General features: G+C 39.3%; 1 protein-coding gene across 1 annotated transcript in view; it reads left to right on the top strand.

Annotated features, from left to right (window-relative positions):
- The first annotated feature begins 382 nt into the window (after positions 1-382).
- Positions 383-22911, top strand: part of MRPS35 (mitochondrial ribosomal protein S35) — a 48461-nt gene continuing 25932 nt past the window's right edge. Inside the window, exons 1-5 of the mRNA XM_052640170.1 lie at positions 383-506; positions 6113-6159; positions 8633-8800; positions 11022-11082; positions 21266-21405. Of these exons, the coding sequence (XP_052496130.1) occupies positions 395-506; positions 6113-6159; positions 8633-8800; positions 11022-11082; positions 21266-21405 (528 nt within the window). The 5' untranslated portion in view covers positions 383-394. The remainder of the gene's footprint in view (positions 507-6112; positions 6160-8632; positions 8801-11021; positions 11083-21265; positions 21406-22911) is intronic.

The raw sequence follows: 22911 nt of genomic DNA, 5'->3' as shown, positions 1-22911 counted from the left end.
AGACCGCCTTTAATTCAAGAAAGTGCAGAAAAGCAGCAACAGCAAAGAAGCAGGGCCTTAGCGTGGACTGCCAGACTCCCAAACCATCTGAGATTCCGCCCTCCAATAAGCCACATTTCTCCCATCCTCTATGGCCCTTCTTTACAACTGTCTTTGGACTGACAGCTTAGATTTTTCACAAAATCTTTTTGTTTTCTTGCCATTCGTTTTTCTACGTGGAGAGTATTTTCTGGCACAGTTAGTTGACTCCGGCTTTGCATTCCGAGGCCCACGTGCTTCCTGTTTCTCCCGCCCAGGGGCGGGGCAAGGCTCGCCAGCCTGCGCAGTAGGGCCTCAAGCCCGCCCCTTGACCCGGAGCCGCGCTTGTCCTCTCCGGCTTGCCGTCTTGGCCAACATGGCCGCCCCCTCGCTCCCTGCGTGGTTGGCTTTGCAGACGCGAGCCAGGACCCTTCGTGCCTTTTCCACCGCTGTGTCTCCTGTCACTGGCGCTCCAAGACTAAGCCCGCGTGAGTGTCTGCCGCGTCGCCTCCGGGCTTTGGGGGCTGTAAGCGGGCGGAATACGGGCGCATGATGGCGGCTGCGGTGGCGGAGCCAGAGCCACCCTGGGGATTCAAGTACGTCCTCCGTGCCGGTCACTGGTCCGTCTAGTAGTAGGAAACCGTGGACTTAGGTGTGCCCCCTGCGCGGAGTGTCGCCTAGTTCCTGGCAGTCAGTTTCTCTTTCTGGTCCTCGGGGCGCCGCGGACTTACGTCCCCACCTTCTCCGTGACCTGCGCTTTCCGGTAGTCTCTCTCAGGGCCAGCGGCACAAGTCTCTCTCTGATTGCTGGTTCTCGGAATATTTGTTGGGTGATGCTTAACCACAGATTTTCCCGAAATTTAAGAGAGGCCCACAAATGGCCTGAAACAAGGTACAGCTCTGAATTCCAGGACTAGCTATGTCACCAAAGGGGGTTGACCTTCATTCAGTAGGCGTACTGAGGTGACCTTCATTCAAGAGAGATTTTAGGGCCGCCCGATACCGTTCTTGCCTTGGAGGAATCTAGTGGAAAAGTCTAGTTGTGGGTAGACTAGGTAGGAGTACTGTGCAGTGTTAGGTGCTGTTAATAGAATCGTGAATACAGTAAGGGGGTGGGAACACCGAGCAGGAACCCTCAAGAGTCAAAAAAGCTCTGTCGAGGGAGCGTTGCCAGTCATTCGTCTTGTCTTATCCGTGCTATTTTCTGTAATATTTCTAGTATTGATACTTCTCACTGTCCAGTTTAGGCCACCATATCTCCCGTTTGCCATAGTTTCTTTGCTGGTCTCTATTTCGACTCTTGCTCTCCTACATTGGATTTTCACAATAGCGAGAGTGAAGTGTGCAAAAAGCGAATCTTAACTTGCCACTCCCATGTTCAAAATATACAAAAGATTTTTCATTGCTTTGAGATAAACGGTAAACTCCTTAATGCATCATCATAGCACTTAATAGTCTTACCACTTTTTAATCATTCGTTCAGTTATTCATTCTGCAAATACTTAACTCCTACTGTGTGCTGGGTAGCCTTCTAGATACTGGAATGTAGCAGGGCCCTTCAGACTTCCCTGGTGATCCATTGGTTAAGAATCCACCTACCAATGCAGGACAAAAGGGTTTGATCCCTGGTTAGGGAAGATTGCACATGCAGCAGAGCAAGTAAACCAGTGCACCAGCGCACAGCTACTGAGCCTGTCCTCTAGAGTCTGGGAGTCGCAACTACTGAGCCCAAGTGCCGCAACGACTGAAACCCGAAGACCATGGAGTCTGTGCTCCACAACAGGAGAAGCCACCGCAATGAGAAGCCTTCCTTCGCTGCAACTAGAGAAAAGCCTGCCCAACACTGAAGACCCAGTGCAGCCAAAGATAAATAAATGAAGAATAATAAAAACAGGTCCTTCATCTCATGAAGTTTACATTCTTGGTAGGAAATCAGGTTATAAATAGGTAAACAATGTCAGATGCTATGAAGAAAAATAAAATAGGGTCTTGAGAATAATAGATTGGGGGAATAGAGGCTGTGAAAGTGAGGTCGCTCAGACGTGTCCTACTCTTTGTGACCCCATGGACTGTAGCCTATCAGGCTCCTCCATCCATGGGATTTTCCAGGCAAGAGTGCTGGAGTGGATTGCCATTTCCTTCTTCAGGGGATCTTCCTGACCCAGGAATCGAACCCGGGTCTCCTGCATTGCAGGCAGACGCTTTACGGTCTAGGGCAAGACAAGATCGGATAGTCAGGAGAGAACTCGCTAAGGAAGTGATGTTTGAGCATCTCTGGGAAGAGCCTTGTTGGTATAGGGAGCTGAAAGTACAGAAGCTCAAAAGTAGAATGAGGTTATGGGTGTGACCAAGAAACAAAAAGAAGACCAATGTGGCTGGAGCTAAAGTGAGTAAAGAGGAGAAGTAAAAGATGTCAGAAGATACATAATGACCTGATCTGGTAAAGGCTTGTAGGCATTTGGCTTGGATTTTATTATAAGTTTGGGATCACATTGGTAGGTTTTGAACAGGAAGTGAGGTAATGTGATTTATACTTTTGAAAGATCACTGACTGCTGTTGGCGAGCTTGGTCTAAGAGCGGGAGCCAGGAGACCAGTTTGAAAGCTGTTGTAGTGCTCCAAATGAGATGGTAGTGACTTGGATTGACCTAACAGTGGAGATGCTGGTATGGTTGGATTTGGGATATATTTTGAAGGCAGCGCTAACAAGACTCCCTGATGGATTTGATATGGGGCCTTGAGCCAAAGTCTCAAGGAAACATGTTAGATTTTGAGCAGTTGGATGAATGGTGATACCGTTTACAGGAACTCAGGAGACTGAAGAGAGAAATCAAGAGCTCTGTGATGTGTTTTAGTTGAGATGCCTATTGAATGTATCTCTGACGTTTTATTTAAAAATTTTTTTTGCTTATTTATCTAGCTGTGCTGGGTCTTAGTTGAGGCATCTAAGGCACCTTAGATGCATCTTAGTTGAAGCACCTTAGTTGAGGCAAAATCTAGTTCCCTGACCAGGGCTAGAACACAGGCCCCCTGTGTTGGGAGTGCAGAATCTTAGCGACTGGACCGTCAGGAAAGTCCCTGTCTCAGACCTAGTAAATACCAATTTTCTGGGTGCTCTTTATGCCCTGCTCTTAAATTTCAGCCATTTTGAACTTGTTTACTTTGATTTTCCAGCTTCTCTTTCACTCTAGAACACTTTTTCTCACTTGCCTATTCCCATGGCTACCTCCTGCTCATCTTTAAGGTTTTTTCCCCAGTTAACTGACTAAGTTGGGTCCCCTGCTATATGTTTACATTAATATTTATCACTCTTTATTGAAATTTCTTGCTAGATAGTTACCTTATATGACCGACTGCATTCAGTAAGAGCAAGGACTACGTGTCTGTTGTTCATTGCTGCCTTTTGAGTTGCTGGTACACAGTACCACTCAAACAATTTTTTAATGAATCAGTGAAATTACTGTTGAGGGATGAATAAGAATTTGTCAGATCAAGGAATGAGGTGGAGAGGGAGTAGAGGATAGAAGCCAGGCAGATGAAAGGGAGACACATTCCAGGCAGAGAGAACAGAAAGTTCAGAGAAAAACTCAGGGGCCTGGTACTGAAAGTCCAGTGTAGCCTAGGGCTTTGTGAAAGGAAGTGAAGCTGGAGACAGTAGCTGGAGAACTGGAGACAGTTCAGAGTGTGAAGTCTTTTGTGCTGAGTGCCGGAAGCCAGTGTGAGGAATCCTGCCCGTGACAAGGTCATGAGGAAGGAAGCTGACATATGCAAGGCGTGCTCAGACTTCAGGGGCCCCTCTGGAAATTCCTAAGCATGTACCCCAACAAAAATCTGCCTGTTTTTGTGGTCTGCTTTTCCACTCTTCTGACATTCTCTGGAAAAAGTCAATTCAGGGCTTTAGTCTTCTGCATTTGAAAGAGTGTTTCAATCCAAAAACCCCTCTGATGGCTTTCTAGCCTGCCTGCAGGACTCGTACAGCTGCGCGTGTGATTGTTTGAGGCCTCCTGACCGCAGGAGGCACGGGAAGCTTAAAACATCCTAGGAATATAGGGGCTTCGGGAGTCAAAATCATTAGAATAGGACTGATTAAAAGTTTCATTTGTTGAGCCAATAGTTGCTGCTAAATTTTCATATCCTTTATCTTTAGATATAGTTGGTATATAGAAAAACAAGTAGTAGACCTGGTATTAGCAACATTAGATCTTTGAGTTAAGTACCTTCTTTGTTATAACCCACTGCACCTTTGTTCTATAGAGATTTAACTTTAGCACTTTAAGGAGATGTAGATTAAAGAAAAACACTTCAGGGGAAACAATTAACATTCATTAAGGAAGAGAGCCAAAAAGTGTTAACAACCCTCTTGGCCAGAAGATAATGTAAATCACCTGAGACCTTTTGGATACAAAATGATGTACAGAAAGAGTCTGGGTTGTGAACGCTACATAATTTTGTGTTACCCATTGATCTCCATGTTTTATCAAAAGTATAAAAGGCCTTCTGAACAATAAAGGATTGTACCAGTTTCTCGGACTAGTCTCTCGGCCTGGTTTCTTGGGAATCTGGCTCCCCCCATCTCTCTCTCTCTCTTCTTCTCTCCCTTTCCCTCCCTCCGCTCTTTAATTTCAGGCTGAATCTCCACCTGGGGCGTGGAGGCCCTCCAGGTCTACTTACTTGCCCTGGCTGTTAAGACCCGCACGAAAGGGAGACTAAGGCGAGGCACCCTTAGATATTCAAGCGGGCGCCGGTGGCCCAACGTAGATGGTGCAAATTCCTTGTCTGGAATTTTATTGGTCTTCCGCGTAAACCAAGCTATTCAGCCCTCTTCCTTCACTTAATCTTCCTACTACACTATTTCTTCCTAATCTAATCTTATATTAATAAACAAATAAGTTTTTCTCATGCCAACGCCGTCCACCCTTCGAATTCCCTGGATCCACCGGGGCTGGACCCCGGCAGCTGAGCTTTCATTATCCTAACACCTTGTCTTTAGTTTTCTTGGCTAAATGACTTCTAAATAAGGATAATATATTTAGTGCTTATAGTTACTGTGAAGAATAAGATTAAAAAAGATAATGAAAAGCATTTAGCTCAGTGTCTGGCTGTGTTAAAGTACCGAATATAGTTATTTTATATTATTTTAGTATAGCAAAACATTAGAGAGATATAAGTTAGTACTGAATATAGTTATTTCATATTATTTTAGTATAGCAAAACATTAATTTAGAGAGATATAAGTTAATATTTTAAAAGATAGTATATAAAAATAATTTTTCTTGTACAGTTATGTGATTTATTAGGAATAACTATGATTTTTGTTATTGTTGATGCTATTGTAGCATTGCCAGTTCTACTTAACAATAGAGACAGAAAACTGAAGGTTATTTTGTGTGTGTGCGTAAAGAACAGAATAATACCAGATATGAGCAAATATATGTTAGAACATTTCAAACCAGTTGTTTTTCAGTTCAGTCACTCAGTTGTGTCCGACTCTTTGCAACCCCATAAATCACGGCACACCAGGCCTCCCTGTCCATCACCAACTATAAAGATGCAAAATACTTATTTCTAACTAGATATTTCAACTTGGGAGAGTGAGTTTATTTAACAACCTTAACAGTTATTAAAAATACATCTTTAGTTGATGAGCTAACTATATCTTATTCATCCTGGTGGCCCAGTCTGTAAAGAATCCACCCACAATGTGGGAGACCTGGGTTCAGTCACTGGATTGGGAAGATCCCCTGGAGAAGGGGAATGGCAGCCCTCTCCAGTGTTCTTACGTGGAGAATCCCCATGGACAGAGGAGTCTGGAGGGCTGCAGTCCATGGGGTCGCAAAGAGTCGGACATGACTGAGCAACTAAGCACATGTATTGTCAGTCACAGTATATTTTCAAGTAACTCTTGAATTTTCTTATCTATTTCTGACTTTTCATTTGCATTAAAATGATTTAGTCTCTGAACTTACAGAAAATGGATTATTGTCTCATTTTTATATTACTAAGTACTTTAAATTATGTGAGAATTGTGGGATCATGAACAATGTGGAACAACTCTGTACTAATAAAATTCTCTGCAACTGTTGTGTTGTCTTTTAGCTACAACAGAAAGAACCTCCAGACATGAAAGGCCGCCAAGAAGAAAGGTAAGTAGTTAACGTGCTCTGGTGTAGACTGTTGTGTGGGTTTCTGATCTAAAGTAAGGCAGATCTTCATTAGGAGGTAGAGGGTGCCACATGAGCAGGCTTCAAAAGGGCATGTGCACTGGGTGACCCTAAAGCTCTGGCTCTATCTAGTCTTTGATTGATTTTGTCAATTCCCTGAGAATGGATCATCTTTTTAGAAGCAGACTCACTCACTCCCAGGAAATAGGTATATAAACCAGAATAAAAATTTGTTTTTGACGATGCCTTGAACAGTCAGGCAGCCTGGGATGTATTCGTTCATCTAACCAGTTTGGTCTCACCCTGTGGGCATCATCATGGAGGAATCCATATTGTAAGGTCCCTTCATAAGTGTGGATTCAGAACAAAGGCACATTAGTTGGAAGTTAAGTGGCACCAAATTTGGAAAACTCAGCAGTGGCCACAGGACTGGAAAAGGCCAGTTTGCATTCCAGTCCCAAAGAAAGGCAAAGCCAAAGAATGCTCAAACTACCGAACTCTCACATGCTAATAAATAAATGCTCAAAATTCTCCAAGCCAGGCTTCAGCAATACGTGAACCATGAACTTCCAGATGTTCAAGCTGGTTTTAGAAGAGGCAGAAGAACCAGAGATCAAATTGCCAACATCTGCTGGATCATCGCAAAAGCAAAAGAGTTCCAGAAAAACATCTATTTCTGCTTTATTGACTATGCCAAAGCCTTTGACTGTGGATCACAACAAACTTTGGAAAATTCTTAAAGAGATGGGAACACAAGACCCCCTGACCTGCCTCTTGAGAAATCTGTATGCAGGACAGGAAGCAACAGTTAGAACTGGACATGGAACAACAGACTGGTTTCAAATAGAAAAAGGAGTACATCAAGGCTGTATATTGTCACCCTGCTTATTTAACTTATATGCAGAGTACATCATGAGAAACGCTGGGCTGGAGGAAGCACAAGCTGGGATCAAGGTTGCTGGGAGAAAATAACCTATATGCAGATGACACCACCCTTATGGCAGAAAGTGAAGAAGACCTAGAGAGCCTCATGATGAAAGTGAAAGAGGAGAGTGAAAGAGTTGGCTTAAAACTCAGCATTCAGAAACCTAAGCTCATGGCATCTGGTCCCATCACTTTATGGCAAATAGATGTGAAAACAGTGGCTGACTTCATTTTTTGTGCTCCAAAATCACTGCAGATGGTGACTGCAGCCATGAAATTAAAAGATGCTTGTTCCTTGGAAGGAAAGTTATGACCAACCTAGATAGCGTATTAAAAAGCAGAGACATTTCTTTGCCAACAAAGGTCTATCTAGTCAAGGCTATGGTTTTTTCAGTAGTCATGTATGGATGTGAGAGTTGGACTGTAAAGAAAGCTGAGCACTAAAGAATTGACGCTTTTGAACTGTGGTGTTGGAGAAGACTCTTGAAAGTCCATGGACAGCAAGGAGATCCAACCAGTCCATCCTAAAGGAGATTGGTCCTGAGTGTTCATTGGAGGGACTGATGTTGAAGCTGAAACTCCAATACTTTGGCCACCTGATGCAAAGAGCTGATTCATTTGAAAAGACCCTGATGCTGGGAAAGATTGAGGGCAGGAGGAGATGGGAACGACACAGGATGAGATGGTTGCATGGCACATCACCGACTCAGTGGAGATGAGTTTGTGTAAACTCCAGGAGTTGGTGATGGAGAGGGAGGCCTGGCATGCTGCAGTACATGGGGTCGCAAAGAGTCAGGCACGACTGAGCGACTGAACTGAACTGAAGTGGCACCATTTATAATCATATAAAGTACTCATTTTCACAGGAGTACTAACTGTTTCCAGGATATATGCTACACTGGTCTGTTGCTTAGAAGGATGTTACCTAGTTTTGCATCTTCGAACCTTCCTTTTGGGTTTAAAGGGAATGCTGGCCATCCTCATCTGTCAAATACAGTTTAAAAAATAAAAAAAATGTTAATGTGATTGACTAAGTTATCATATAGCTATTCTCTGGGCATGGAAGACATTTCTCATTATGTGTCTATTCAGTTAGTTTAATCTTAATTTATTTCTGAATTCTTATTCTTTATTTTTCTTATTTCTTGTTTTCCTTATTTCAAATTCTCATTGTCATCTCATGTACTGACTTTCACTGAAGTTTTAAAAATTATTCAACATATACCGTTACTGACCCCTTCATAAACAATATGCAGAAAGTTTGCTAAAAGACTGTAAGTAAGAGAATTTTTTTTTTGTAAAGCAAATGTGCTATTAAAGGGTTCCTTTCCACGGGGTTTGAGGAAACTGCCAAGGATATTTAGGTAGGTTTGTTTGGGGGTGTTTTTTTTTATTTCAACAGCAGCAGTTATGGGACGTCAGATTTTATATAGGTTGCAAGTCTTTGTGTTTTTCTTAATTGTACCTTTTTTCCTTAAAAATTAAAGTTCATGTTTATATTTAAAATATTAAATTGTTTTATATTCTTCAGGCACTACCTCCCAGGACAGAGAAAATGTCTGTTGACCAGGACTGGCCTAGTGTTTACCCTGTTGCAGCTCCATTTAAACCCTCCGCAGTACCTCTTCCTGTTCGAATGGGTTATCCAGTAAAAATGGGAGTGCCCATGGCTAAGGAGGGAAATCTGGAGCTTCTAAAGGTAGGATAAGTTGCTGGTTCATTGGCTGAAACTTATATTTAAATAAATGCTGATTTCCCTCTGACACCTACCCTCCCCCTGCCCTCGCTGCCACCATCCCCCCCAACACTTCCAGGTTCAGTGCATAGCAGCTTACTGTATTTTAACTCAGTTGTTTTGCAGATAATAATGGATACTATGTTTTACTTATCCCTGGGAAAGATAGCTCAAAGAATTCTAGGCATTTAAAAATGGGTAATTAATTGGTCTTGTGGCTTCCTTTTGGCTTTTTTTTTCTATTGTATCTTTTCTATATTGTGTTTTACAAGCAGAACTAAATGAAATAAGCTAATTTGAGAGTGAGAATGGGGGTGGGGGGAATGAAGTTTTTACTTTTAAAAAAGAGATTTAAAAACTTTCCCTAAAAGTAATTTAGTATTATTGTTATGGTTCTTAAACTTCTTTATTTCATCAAGCAAAATAGGTCCTGTTAAATGCCTCAGTTAAATGCATCTATAATGAGTTGATAACACCTTTTGTGATTTATGGAAAGTAGACTTCTTAAAATATAAATGTCCATCACCAGAAAATGCATGTCTTAGATGGTTTCCTTTTACCTACAGTGAAATTATCATCAAGGAATTGTCTTTTCTACTAAATGAGAGAAACTGTATTTTCTGCTTCATGAAAAACAAAAAAATTGCTAAAAGTTGATGGTAAAAAAATGAGATAGTAAATAAACAAATTTTTTTTAATGAGATAGTAACATGGAAAGGGGATCATCTTTTGCTGGGGACAGGCAGATGAAATTTGGACAAGGTAACATTTCAAGAGATAAGCAAACACTTGTAAAACTAATCTTTTCTTCAAATGGAAGAGAAGAATTCAACTTAGTTTAAAGAAAAAAAAACTAGAAAATATCACTGTGAGAGAGAGTAACAATATGTTTATAATGTTGTAATGGTGGTCGTGAATGGAATTTTAATAAATATAAAAATCTGAACATTTAATGCATGCTGTCCCTTTCAAGAATCACCATGTGCTTAATCCAGTGATACGGTCTGTTACCAGTAAGTGCCATATGGATAAGCTTGTAAACTGAGGTAATATATGCAGAGTTCATAAAGCAGTGCCAATATAAATCCTGTGTAAGCATTCACTATTATTTTTTTCCTTTTATGACTTTGAGTCATGTTTCAAAAATAAAAGTATAGAAAATGAAGTCACCCACCCCCATAATCCCACTATTCGGTGTCTGTTTTCTTTTGTTTAAAATAACCATTTTCTGATTGGTACTTAAGATTCCAGACATAATGTTTGGAGGAACTTTCTGCTTATTCAGATTTTCTTTCAAAATAAGTTTCTTTAAACTAAATTTTCTCTTTAGATATTTAACATTATTTTTAAAATATCCTGCTACTGCTGCTAAGTTGCTTCAGTCGTGCCCAACTCTGTGCAACCCCAAAGACGGCAGCCCACCAGGCTCCCCCGTCCCTGGGATTCTCCAGGCAAGAACACTGGAGTGGGTTGCCATTTCCTTCTCCAATATCCTAGGAAGTGTTAACTATTTATTTGAAGGAATCAAATCGCTGACCTTACCTAAGTTTTCATTGGCCCTGTAAATACAGAACCTTTCAATGTATTATAAACATATTCCCAAGTTCATTTAACTATTCATTTAAGATTTCCTTGCTTTGTTTATTCATGCCATTCAATTCATAAAATGTCTGTTAAGGATAAAACAGAAAATGTCTTGCAGTGGTATGTGTTCCAGGGGGATTAAGATTATTTAACAATGGTCTATGTCTTTTAAGTGTTTTCAGTTTTACAAGGGAAATATGTACACCTGTAGATTTGTGGCAGGAATAATACTATAAAAATAATGGTTTTTTCTCTACCATTATTCTTATAAGATACTTGGTACTGAATCTTTATTTCAGGAAATTCATTTCTTAAATTTACATCTGTGACATGGATTCAGTATTGTTAAAAAAAAAGATTTATTACAAGGTATGTGAGGCTTATGATTTAATTTTATGAGAAGATTGTGTTTGATATTTTTAAGAGACTTAGGCAGGAATTCCCTGGCCAGCCAGTGATTAGGGCCTCGTGTTATCACTGCTGTGGCCTTGCTCAGTCTCTGGTTGGGGAACTAAGATCCCACACTGCATGGCATGGCCAAAAAAACAAACAAAAAACAAAGACACTTGGCTAATTTATCCTTTAAAATTCTCTATTTTAGATTCCCAATTTTCTGCATTTGACTCCTGTAGCAATTAAAAAGCACTGTGAGGCTCTTAAAGGTATGTGGTTGTTTTATAATATGAACTTAATATTTTATTAATTTAACAGGAATCTCATTTCCAATGATAAAGGAGTCAGTTTATCAAAAGGATACAGTATTTGTAAATATTTGGGCACCAAAAATTGGAGCACTTAATATACAGAATTGAAGGAAGAAATAGAAAGCAATACAGTTATAGTAGGGGGCTTCAGTACTCCACCTTCAACAATGGGTAGATCATCCAGATGGAAAATCAGTAAGGAGACGTTGGATTTAAGCTTACGGATTAGACCAAATGAATTTAACAGACATTTACAGAGCATTCCATCCAACAGCAGTAGAATACACATTCTTCTCAAGTACAAATGAAACATGATTTCAAGATAGATCATATGTTAGACCATAAAATAAGTCTTAATAAAATTTAAGAAAATTGAAATCACATCAAACATTTTTTCCAGCCACAATGATTTGAAACTAGAAATCTGTTGAAAATTCACGAACATCTGGAGATTAAATAACATGCCCTTAAACACATACTGATTCAAAGAAGCAATCAAAGAGACATCCAGAAAATATCTTGAGATATGAGATGTCTCAAAAGCAGTTCCAGGAAGTAATTTTATAGTAATAACAGCCTACATAAGAATAAAGAAAAATATCAACTAAGCCACCTAACTTGGAACTAGAAAAAGAAGAATAAACTTAGCCCAGAGTTAGTAGAAGGAGGGAAGTATAATGGTTGGAATGGGGCTAAATTAAGACAGGACAACAGAAATAATAAGAACTTATTTTTTGAAAAGATGAACAATATAGACAAACCTTTATCTAGCAAGAAAAAGATGGGCTTGAAAATTAAAAATGAAATAGGAGATGTTACAACTGATATCACAGAAATGCAAAGGATCTAAGACACTACTGTGAACATTTTTATGCCAACAAATTGGACAATCTAGAAGAAATGGATACAGTTCTACAAATATATAATGTACCGAGACTGAAGCATAGAAAATCTGAATGGACCAGTTACTAGTAAGGAGATTGAGTCACTCCAGATGGGTTTATTGGTGATTTTTTTTTTAATTGAATCATAGTTGGTTTACAGTGTTTCCTTAATTTCAGCAGTACATCAGAGTGATTCAATTAAACATATGTATAAATCTATGTATACTTCTATAGATTATTTTCCTTTATAGGTTATTTTAAAATACTGAGTATAGTTCTCTGTGCTATACAGTAGGTCTTTGTTCGTTATTTATATATAATCATGTGTATATTTTAATCCCAAGTTCCAAATTCACTGGTTTGTTCTACTAAACATTTAAAGAATTAATATCAATCCTTCTCAAACTTCCAAAAAAGTAAAAGGGAAGAGAACACTCAAAAGTCATAAACTTAGCATTATCCTGATTCCAAAACCGGACAAAGGCAAATAACACAGGCCAGTATCCCTGATGAACATGGATGCAAAACTCCTCAACAAAATATTAGCAAACCAAATTCAACAGTACATTAAAAGGATTGTACACCATGATCAAGAAGGATTTATTTCAGGGACACAAGGTGGTGCAGCGCCTGCAAGTAAACTAGTGTGACATATCACATTAACAAATGAAAGATAAAAATCATATGATCTTCTCAATAGATGCAGAAAAGGCATTTGATAGAATTCAGCATCCTTTCATGAGAAAACTCAACACAGTGTGTATAGAGGGAACAAACTTCAACATAATAAAGGCCACGTGTAATAAGCTCAAAGCTAATATCACAGTACAGCAATGAAAAGCTAAAAGCTTTTCTTCCAAGATCAGGACAAGACAGGGATGCCCACTTTCACCACTTTTATTCAACATAGTACTGGAAGTTCTAGCCAGAGCAGCTAGGCAAGAAGAAGAAACAAAAGGCATAGGAAAGGAGGAAGGAAAATTGTCATACTTGCTCATGGCATTATTTTATGCATATAAAATCCTAATGACTCCAAAAAAAACTTAATAAATGGATTCATTTATTATTTATTATTCATTCATTATAAAGTTGCAGGATACAGTTGGTATACAAAAATCAGTTGCATTTTCTGCAGTGAAGTTGGGAGTTCAGAAGGAGATTAAGAAAGAGAAGTTAAGAAAATCGTTTACGATAGTACCAAAAAGAATAAAGTACTGGGTGGTGGGAGGAAGAATTGAATGAAGGCAGTCAGAAGATACAGACTTCCAGTTACAAGGTAACAATACTAAGGATGTAATGTATGATATGATAAATATAATTAATACTACTACATGTTATCTATGAAAATTTTTAAGAGAAGAAATCCTAAGAGTTCTTATCACAAGGGGGAAGTTTTGTTTCTATTTATTTTATTTTGTATTTATATGAGATGATGGATAGTCATTAAATGTATTGTGATAATCATTTCATAATTTATTAATTCAAATTATAATGCCCTGTACCTTCAATTGCACAGTTGTTGTTCAGTTTCTCAGCTGTATCTGACTCTTTGTGACCCCATGGACTACAGCACACCAGGCCTCCCTGTCCCTCAGTATCTCCCGAAGTTTCCCCAAGTTCTTGTCCATTGAGTTAGTTTGAGTTAGTAATGCTATCCAATCATCTTAGCATCATCCACCCTTTTCTCCTTTCGCCTTTCATCTTCCCAGCGTCTTTTCTATTGAGTCAGCTGTTTGCATTGGGTGGCCAAAGTGTTGGAGCTTCAGCTTCAGCATCAATCCTTCCAATGAGTAATCAGGGTTGATTTCCTTTACAATTGACTGGTTTGATCTCCTTGCTGTCCAAGGGACTCTCAAGAGTCTTCTCCAGCACTACAATTCGAAAACGTCAATTCTTTGGTGCTCAGCCTTCTTTATGGTTCAATTCTGAAAGACCATTGCTTTGACTCTAGGGACCTTTGTCAGCAAAGTGATGTCTTTGCTTTTTAATACACTGTCTAGGTTTGTCATAAGTTTCCTTCCAAGAAGCAAAGTGTCTTCTAATTTCATGGCTGTAGTCATCATCCATAGTGATTTTGGAGCCCTAAAAGAGGAAATCTATCACTGCTTCCACCTTTTCCCCTCCTATTTGCCATAAAGTGATGAGACCAGATGCCATGATCATAGTTTTTTTAATGTTGGGTTTTAAGCCAGCTTTTTTAAAAAAGTGCTTAAAACTTATACAGTGCTGTTTGCCAATTATATCTCAAAACTGGAAGAAATAAAAGTAAAATATATATGAACACATAATAAAAATAAGAATAAAGTACTTAGGAATATATTTAACCAAGGGGGTGAAAGATCTGTTTACTGAAAACTAGTATTGATGAAAGAAATTGAAGAAGACACCAAAAATGTTAAGATACGGATTGGAAAAATTAATGTTAAAACACCCACAAAACCCAAACCAATATACAGATTCAATGCAGTCTCTGTCAAAATTCCAAAGGAATTTTTCCCAGGCATGGAACAAACTCCTAAAATTTGTACAGAACTGTAAAAGACCTCAAGTACCCAAAGCAGTTTAGAGAAAGAAGAACAAAGCTGGAGCCATCACACATCCTGATTTCAAACTGTATTACAAAGCAATAGTAGTAGTCAAAAAACAGTATGGTATTGTCATAAAAACAGACACATAGATCAGTGGAACAGAACAGAATTCCAAAATAAAGTCGTCTATTTGTTCAGTTAATTTGTGACAAAAGAACCAAAAATACTTAAGGATAGTTTCTTCAGTAAATGTTGGGAGAACGGGGCAGCCACATATAAAAGAATGAAACTTGACCACATTCTTATACTATACACAAAAATGAATATGAATTAAAAACTTGAACGTTAAGACTTGAAACCATAAAACTCCTAGAGAAAAACATTGCATGTAAGCTCCTTGACATTGGTCTTGGCAATGATTTTTAGGAATTTGACACCTAAAGCAAAGGCAAGAAAAGCAAAAATAAACAAGTGGGACTACATCAAACTAAAAAGCTTCTGCACAGCAAAGGAAACCATTAGTGAAGTGAAAAGGCAGTCTGTGGAATGGTAGAAAACATTTGCAAGTCATGTATCTGTTAAGAGGCTAATAGCCAAGATATGTAAAGAACTCATACAACTCAATAGTAAAAAAAAAAAAAATCTGATTTTAAATGTGCAGAACTAAATAGACATCAGTTTTCCAAAGAAGGTTTACAATGGCTGATAAGTACATGAAAAGATGCTCAACTTCACTAATCATCAGGGGGAAAAAAATTCAAAATCACTGCACCAAAGTGACTATTGTCAGGAAGGTAACGTGTTGATGAGAATGTGGAGAAGAGGACCCTTGTGCACAGTTGGTGGGAATGCAAATTGGTGCAGCCACTGGAAAACACCATGGAGAGTCCCCCAAAAAATGAAAATTAGAATACTATATAATTCAGCAATCCTATTTCTTGATATATATCCAAAGGAAATGAAGATGGAGTATTGAGATACATGGATTCCCATGTTTATCTGAAGTTGATGTCTACTTGCTCAGTATAGTTATCAAGGCTTTTCAGAAAAGGAAATGAAACCAGAAACTTCACAGGTAGCCTCATTATGCTAATAGGAGAAATAAATTAGTAAACATGATTATGATGAAATTTGAGCTTCTGTAAGGGCCTTCCAGTTGAAAATTAAAAGGAAGAAGAAAAAATGAAAAGATCGTGAAAAGAGGTCTAAAAGCAGGAATAATAACCTTACACTTGAAACGAGGGAAGAAAAATCTCTTTTATTTTCATTAGGTTATGTTGTCTTCTATTTTGAGACATTAGGATGAACTTGTGTCCCTTTAGATTGTATGTTTCTTTATTGGTTGGTGCCTAATGTTAGACCAAGATAATCACGATGGTGTGATCACTCACCTAGAGCCAGATATCCTGGAATGTGAAGTCAAGTGGGCCTTAGAAACCATCACTACGAACAAAGCTTGTGGAGGTGATTGAATTCCAGTTGAGCTCTTTCAAATCCTGAAAGATGATGCTGTGAAAGTGCTGCACTCAGTATGCCAGCAAATTTGGAACACTCAGCAGTGGCCACAGGACTGGAAAAGGTCAGTTTTCATTCCAGTCCCAGAGAAAGGCAACGCCAAAGAATGCTCAAACTACTGCACAATTGCACTCATCTCACATGCTAGTAAAGTAATGCTCAAAAATCTCCAAGCCAGGCTTCAGCAATATCTGAACCATGAACTTCCAGATGTTCAAGCTGGTTTTAGAAAAGGCAGAGGAACCAGAGATCAAATTGCCAACATCTGTTGGATCATGGAAAAAGCAAGAGAGTTCTAGAAAAACATCTATTTCTGCTTTATTGACTATGCCAAAGCCTTTGACTGTGTGGATCATAAGAAACTGTGGAAAATTCTTCAAGAGATGGGAATACCAGACCACCTGACCTGCCTCTTGAGAAATCTGTATGCAGGTCAGGAAGCAACAGTTAGAACTGGACATGGAACACAGACTGGTTCCAGATAGGAAAAGGAGTATGTCAAGGCTGTATATTGTCACCCTGCTTATTTAACTTATATGCAGAGTACATCATGAGAAATGCTGGGCTGGAAGAAGCACAAACTGGAATCAAGATTGCCGGGAGAAATCTCAATAACCTCAGATATGCAGATGACACCACTCTTACTTACGGCAGAAAGCGAAGAGGAACTAAAAGGCTCTTGATGAAAGTGAAAGTGGAGAGTGAAAAAGTTGACTTAAAGCTCAACATTCAGAAAACTAAGATCATGGCATCTTAGTCCCATCACTTCATGGCAAATAGATGTGGAAACAGTGTCAGACTTTATTTTGGGGGGGCTCCAAAATCACTGCAGATGGTGATTGCAGCCATGAAATTAAAAGATGCTTATTCCTTGGAAGGAAAGTTATGACCAACCTAGATAGCATATTCAAAAGCAGAGACATTACTTTGCCAACAAAGATCTGTCTAGTCAAGGCTACGGTTTTTCCTGTGGTGATGTATGGATGTGAGAGTTGGACTGTGAAGAAAGCTGAGTGCCGAAGAATTGATGCTGTTGAAGTGTGGTGTTGGAGAAGACTCTTGAGAATCCCTTGGACTGCAAGGAGATCCAACCAGTCCATTCTAAAGGAGATCAGTCCTGGGTGTTCTGTGAAAGGAATGATGCTAAAGCTGAAACTCCAGCATTTTGACCACCTCATGCGAAGAGTTGACCCATTGGAAAAGACTGATGCTGGGAGGGATTGGGGGCAGGAGGAGAAGGGGACAGTGGAGGATGAGATCGCTGGATGGCATCACCGATTTGATGGACATGAGTTTGATTGAACTCTGGGAGTTGGTAATGGACAGGGAGGTCTGGTATGCTGCAATTCATGGGGTTGCAAACAGTCAGACACGACTGAGCCGACTGAACTGAACTGAATGTTAGACTGACAGAGATCACTGGTGCACATTTGTGCCCCATATGACACAAATGATATGTAATTTTTTTATCCTTTGCAAAGCCAGTTAACAAATGCATTTTTGTTCAGTCGCCCAGTCGTGTCCAACTCTTTGTAACCCTATGGATTGCAGCACACCAGGCCTCCCTGTCTCTCACCATCTCCCGAAGTTTGCCCAAGTTCATGTCCGTTGCATTGGTGATGCCACCCAGCCATCTCATCCTGTGATACTCTGTTCTCCTTCTACTCTGAATCTTTCCCATCATTGAGGACTTTTCCAGTGAGTCGGCTTTTCACGTCAGACCAAAATGCTGGAGCTTCAGCTTCAGCATCAGTCCTCCCAATGGTTTTCATAGTTGATTTCCCTTAAGATTGACTAGTTTGATCTCCTTGCTGTCCAGGAGACTTTCAGGAGTGTTCTCTAGGACCACAGTTCAAAGGCATGAATTCTTTGGCACTCTGCCTTCTTTCCACCCAAAAGTAAAAAAGTGGAAGTCTCTCAGTCATGTCCAACTCTCTGTGACCCCATGAACTGCAGCCTGCCATGCTCCTCTGTCCATGGATTTCTCCAGTCCAGAATACTGGAGGGTATTGCCATTCCTTTCTCCAGAAGAGCTTCCCAACGCAGGAATTGAACCCAGGTCTCCTGCATTGCAGGCAAATTCTTTGCTGTCTGAGCCACCAGGGAAGCCCTCTTTACACCCAAAGATGGGCACAATGAAGGAAAGAAACAGTAGAGACCTAGTAGATGCTGAAGAGATGAAGACGAAATGGAAAGAATACACAGAAGAACAAATATATTACCCTGTGATAAATTCCACTTTTTTGTTTTTAAAACATTATTTTTTAATGTGCATTTATAATTTAGAAACTGGTAATGAGATAGTTTGAAAATACTTCATAGTTTTTAAATGAAAGGGTTTGATACAGTGCGTTTAGAAGGGCATTATATTTTATAATATTTAAGTGAATGTTTAATCTTAATTTTGCCTTTATACTTTTGCCTTCTTCTAGATTTAGATCATATCTTCCAAATAACTCAAAAGGCTTTTCAATTTTCAAGTATTTCTTCTCAATTTTCTTTCAGAGTAGGTCAGTTCAGATTTTGTATCTTACTTGCAAATGGAAAATCTGAAGCACAGGAAAGTTAGGTAATTTACTAAAACTTTAATAATCAGTGGCAGAAGTTAAGTAAAAACCAAGGTCTTCCGAATTCTAGTCTGTTGGTCTACCTATCAGATGAATAAAAGGTTGAGAAGGGTCTATTATGTACTTTCCAGTTGGCTGGGGTTTTTTGAGCATATAATCGGGCAATTTAATTTAAAAACTGTAATTATCATCTGGTGATTGAAATGACTTATCCAAAGTTTAAAAAAAAAAAAGGTCAGTACAAACTCAGTAACTCATAAAATTCCCCAAACTAGTCTGTCTAATAAAGTTGCCTGGCACTGTTGGCGTCTTACAGTACAGGATACTGGGATTAGTCCATAATGGGAATGCAGTTTAACCCCAGGAATTTTGCTCCATTCATTGTATTTAAATGTCAAAATGTTCTTAATGGCAAAGCTATTTCTTTCCCCTGAGTGTGTCTGGGTATTGATCTCTTAAACACAGTATTTAGGGAATGGTGTGAGCTATACTTAATTTGCTAACATATATTTAGTCCCAGGTCTTGGAAAGTCCCTGTAATCTGGAGTGACATTTTGCTGACTGATTTTAAAGTCTAAACGGGAGCTAAATATAGTGTCTACTATAAGAACATCGTTAGCTCGGGGAAAATGTTGGAAAAAGCATGGATCCATGGGATCTTAGCACTTGATCTAAGAAACCTATTTTAGCTCTTCTTAGAAAGAGGTTGTTTAGGAAATGGGATTTCTGTTAAGGGGAACCTGATGATCTCAGAAGTTTTCATCCCAGACTGGGAGCCCTCTACTGTACTAACTTGATAGACTAGGGCAAAATGAAATCAGTCGTCTACCTAGGGAGTGCCTCGATATTGTACTGATAGCTACAGGAGGCTGAGAGCTCTCTCATTTCCTTGAAAGATTTTTTTCTTTTCCATTTGAGGCCTGAGTTTGCACCTCTGTGCTATGAGCAGTGTTCTCTGGGCTTAGAACTTCTGGTTTTAGCCCAGATCTCAGATGTAGACCCACTCTCTCCAGACTGGCTGTCTTGCGTGAATATGCGGACAAGTCTGTTCTTCTTTCCATTTAGTGCCAGGAGCTCAGAAGTCAAAAGAAACATGAATTAAGGATCATTTAAAGCTGAGGCTCTACAGTTAGAGGCCCTGTTGACTCAGTTTTGGAAAGAAGATGGACAACATCTCACTTCTCTGGTAGAGCTTGCACTACGTGGCTTGGTGGATGTTAGTTCCCTGACCTGGGCCACGACAGTGAGAGCACCAAGTCCTACCCACTGGACCACCTGAGAATCCCCTCTTAGAACTCTTCAGAGCTTCTATCACTTCCCTTCAACTGATTTTTTTTTCCATGTGTCAGTACTTTTAACGTTGTGCCCATCAAATTATAGGAAAAAGAAACTATAAACTAGATTCAGCCCCTCTACTTCCATGAACAGCACACGGCATTACAGTAAGCCAAGTTTATATTCAGCCATCAAATGCAGTTCTCCTATTAGTTCACTTTTTGATGGGTCATTAAGAATGTCTTCAAATCCAGTAGTCTCATCTGCTGCTGCTGCTGCTGCTGCTAAGTCGCTTTAGTCGTGTCTGACTCTGTGCGACCCCATAGCCGGCAGCCCACCAGGCTCCCCTGTCCCTGGGATTCTCCAGGCAGGAACACTGCAGTGGGTTGCCATTTCCTTCTCCAATGCGTGAAAGTGAAGTCGCTCAGTCATGTCTGACTCTTAGCAACCTCATGGACTGCAGCCTACCAGGCTTCTCTGTCCATGGGATTTTCCAGGCAAGAGTACTGGAGTGGGTTGCCATTGCCTTCTCCAAATAGTCTCATCATTACCCCTCAAAATATCCAGTGAAATGTTTGAGCTTGGAGGAAATGGAAGAGGCTTAACCTGCTGCCCTGCCTTGAATTCCATCTGCAGTTTTAGTGGTGCAAATAGAGCCTGGATGTTTCTCAGTGTGGAGAAGTTCATCTTATCTTGGTTGAGCTGGTAATTTTTTTCTGATAATTCAAGAGGATGACTGGGCAGAAGTTCATTTTTCACACAAGAGAGACCTTATCGAAGATAATGACTTTCAAAAGGTCCACTTGCTGGAGAGCTCAGTAACTGGAATACTGTCCTTTAGCTGAGATCCAAGTCCTCTGGCATTCATGTTCAACTTGTTCGGCGCACAAACTCTCACCCTGTTATGGTCAGCTGGCCCTGCCACTCACTTCCGTTTCCCCTTCAACTGATTTTTAATAACCTTCATTTGGATGTAAATTCATATTACCTATTGCCATTTCAAAAACAATAATGCTCCAGGCTCTATGAAATTTTTTGCTTTCAGTTGGTCAGAAATTAACACTGTCTCATAACAGATATGTGTAAAGCTATAATAAGCTTCCATCAGGTCATAGTTCCCTTTTAACATACTGCTCCCCATCAAACCTGAACTAGCTAAATCATTCCCTTAATTAAATCCCCTAATTAGAGTTCACCTAGGAAGAAAAGTGATGCATGTGGGATGATGATGTATATAAAGTGCAGAAGAGAATCTGTTCTTTCATTTCATGTATCCTGAAAGGTGATCTCCCTCAATAATTTGATTTTGTCTGGTAATATATATTACAATGAGAATTATAAAACTACAATTGAAATTTTTTTTAATTCTCAGATTTTTGCACTGAGTGGCCCGCTGCGTTAGACAGTGATGAGAAATGTGAAAAGCATTTTCCAATTGAAATTGACACAGCCGATTATGTTTCATCAGGACCATCTATTCGAAACCCCAAAGCACGAGTAGTGACCTTAAGGGTAAGAGTTATTTTTTTAAAAATAAGAATTATTATAACACCTTATTTTATAATAGTATTTTGTATGTGTGACTATAAAACTGATACATTTAGGCTTTCTAACAGTTTTCTTTATTAGAAACATATAATGAATATTCTTAGAAATTAATATTTATATATAGTTCTGATTATGTTCCTCAGATAACTTACTAAAATGAGAAGTCAGGTCAAAGGATATAGATCTTTTAAGGATTTTTTATATATATTGTGATAGTTTTTTGATTATATAAAATTCCTCCAAATACAATACCAGCAGATTGTGAAAAAGCCTGTATTTTCCTGTACTCTTACCAGATTAGATATTATTATTACCTAGTAGCTTGATAGGTAAAAATTTTATTTGAAATATATATGTCTTTGAATTCAGTGAGGGTGAAAGTTTATTCCTTTGTAAAATACTTTTTTTTTACTCCTTTGCCCATTTTGATGCTGTATTGATTTCTTACAAACTTATTTTTTCTTTTTAATAGCAGCTTTGTTGAGATAATTCACATACTGTAGAATTCATCCTTTTAAAGTTTACGGCTCAGTGGTTTTTAGCATAGTCACAGAAATGTGCAACCGTCACCACTACTTAACTCCAGAAGTTTTCATCACCATAGAAAGGAAATCCCATACCCATTATGAATCACTCCCTTTTCTCCAGTGTTCTTTACTTCCCCCAAGCTCCTATCAACTACTGCTCTTACTTTCTTTCTTTGTGGGTCTGCCTATTCTTGACATTTCATGTAAATGAATAATATAACGTGTATGCTTTACCTAGTATAATGCTTTCAGTGTTTCATCTGTTATAGCATGTATCAGTTCTTCATTTCTTTTTATTGCCAAATAATATTTCATTTTATGGATATACCACATTTTTTTTTTTATCCACTTAGGCTTCCCTGGTGGCTCAGATAAAAGAGTCCACCTGCAGTACTAGGAGAACTGGGTTCAAGCCCTGGGTCAGGACGATCCCGTGGAGAAGGAAATGGCAACCCACTCCAGTGTTCTTGTCTGGAGAATTCCATGGACAGAGGAGTCGGGGGGGCAGCTATAGTCCATGGTGTTGCAAAGAATCAGACATAACTGAGCAATTAACACTTTCACTAGACATTTGAGTTGTTTAAACCAGGATCCAGTCAAACACAGTTGCATTTGCCTGCAATGTTACTTAACATCTTTTTAAATCTGTAACAGCAAAGGACCCTGCTACTCCTTTTCCCGCTCCCCGACCTGCCACCCCCACCATGACATAGACAAGTTAAAGAGACAGGCGTTTTATTCTGCAGCATTCCCTACCTTCTGCATTTGTCAATGCATCCTGATGTCATTTACCTTATTTTTCTGTATTTCATATAAGCTGGAAGTTAGATTTAAGGGGCTGATTACGTTACAGGTAACTGTGACAACAGTATTTGAGAGATGTTGCTATGTATTTTATATTGCATTCCATGAGAAGGCACGTAAAGTCTGGTTACTATACTTT

Source organism: Budorcas taxicolor, chromosome 5, assembly GCF_023091745.1.
Source record: "Budorcas taxicolor isolate Tak-1 chromosome 5, Takin1.1, whole genome shotgun sequence".
NCBI lineage: Eukaryota > Metazoa > Chordata > Mammalia > Artiodactyla > Bovidae > Budorcas > Budorcas taxicolor.
This window is presented reverse-complemented; position numbering and strand designations above follow the sequence as displayed.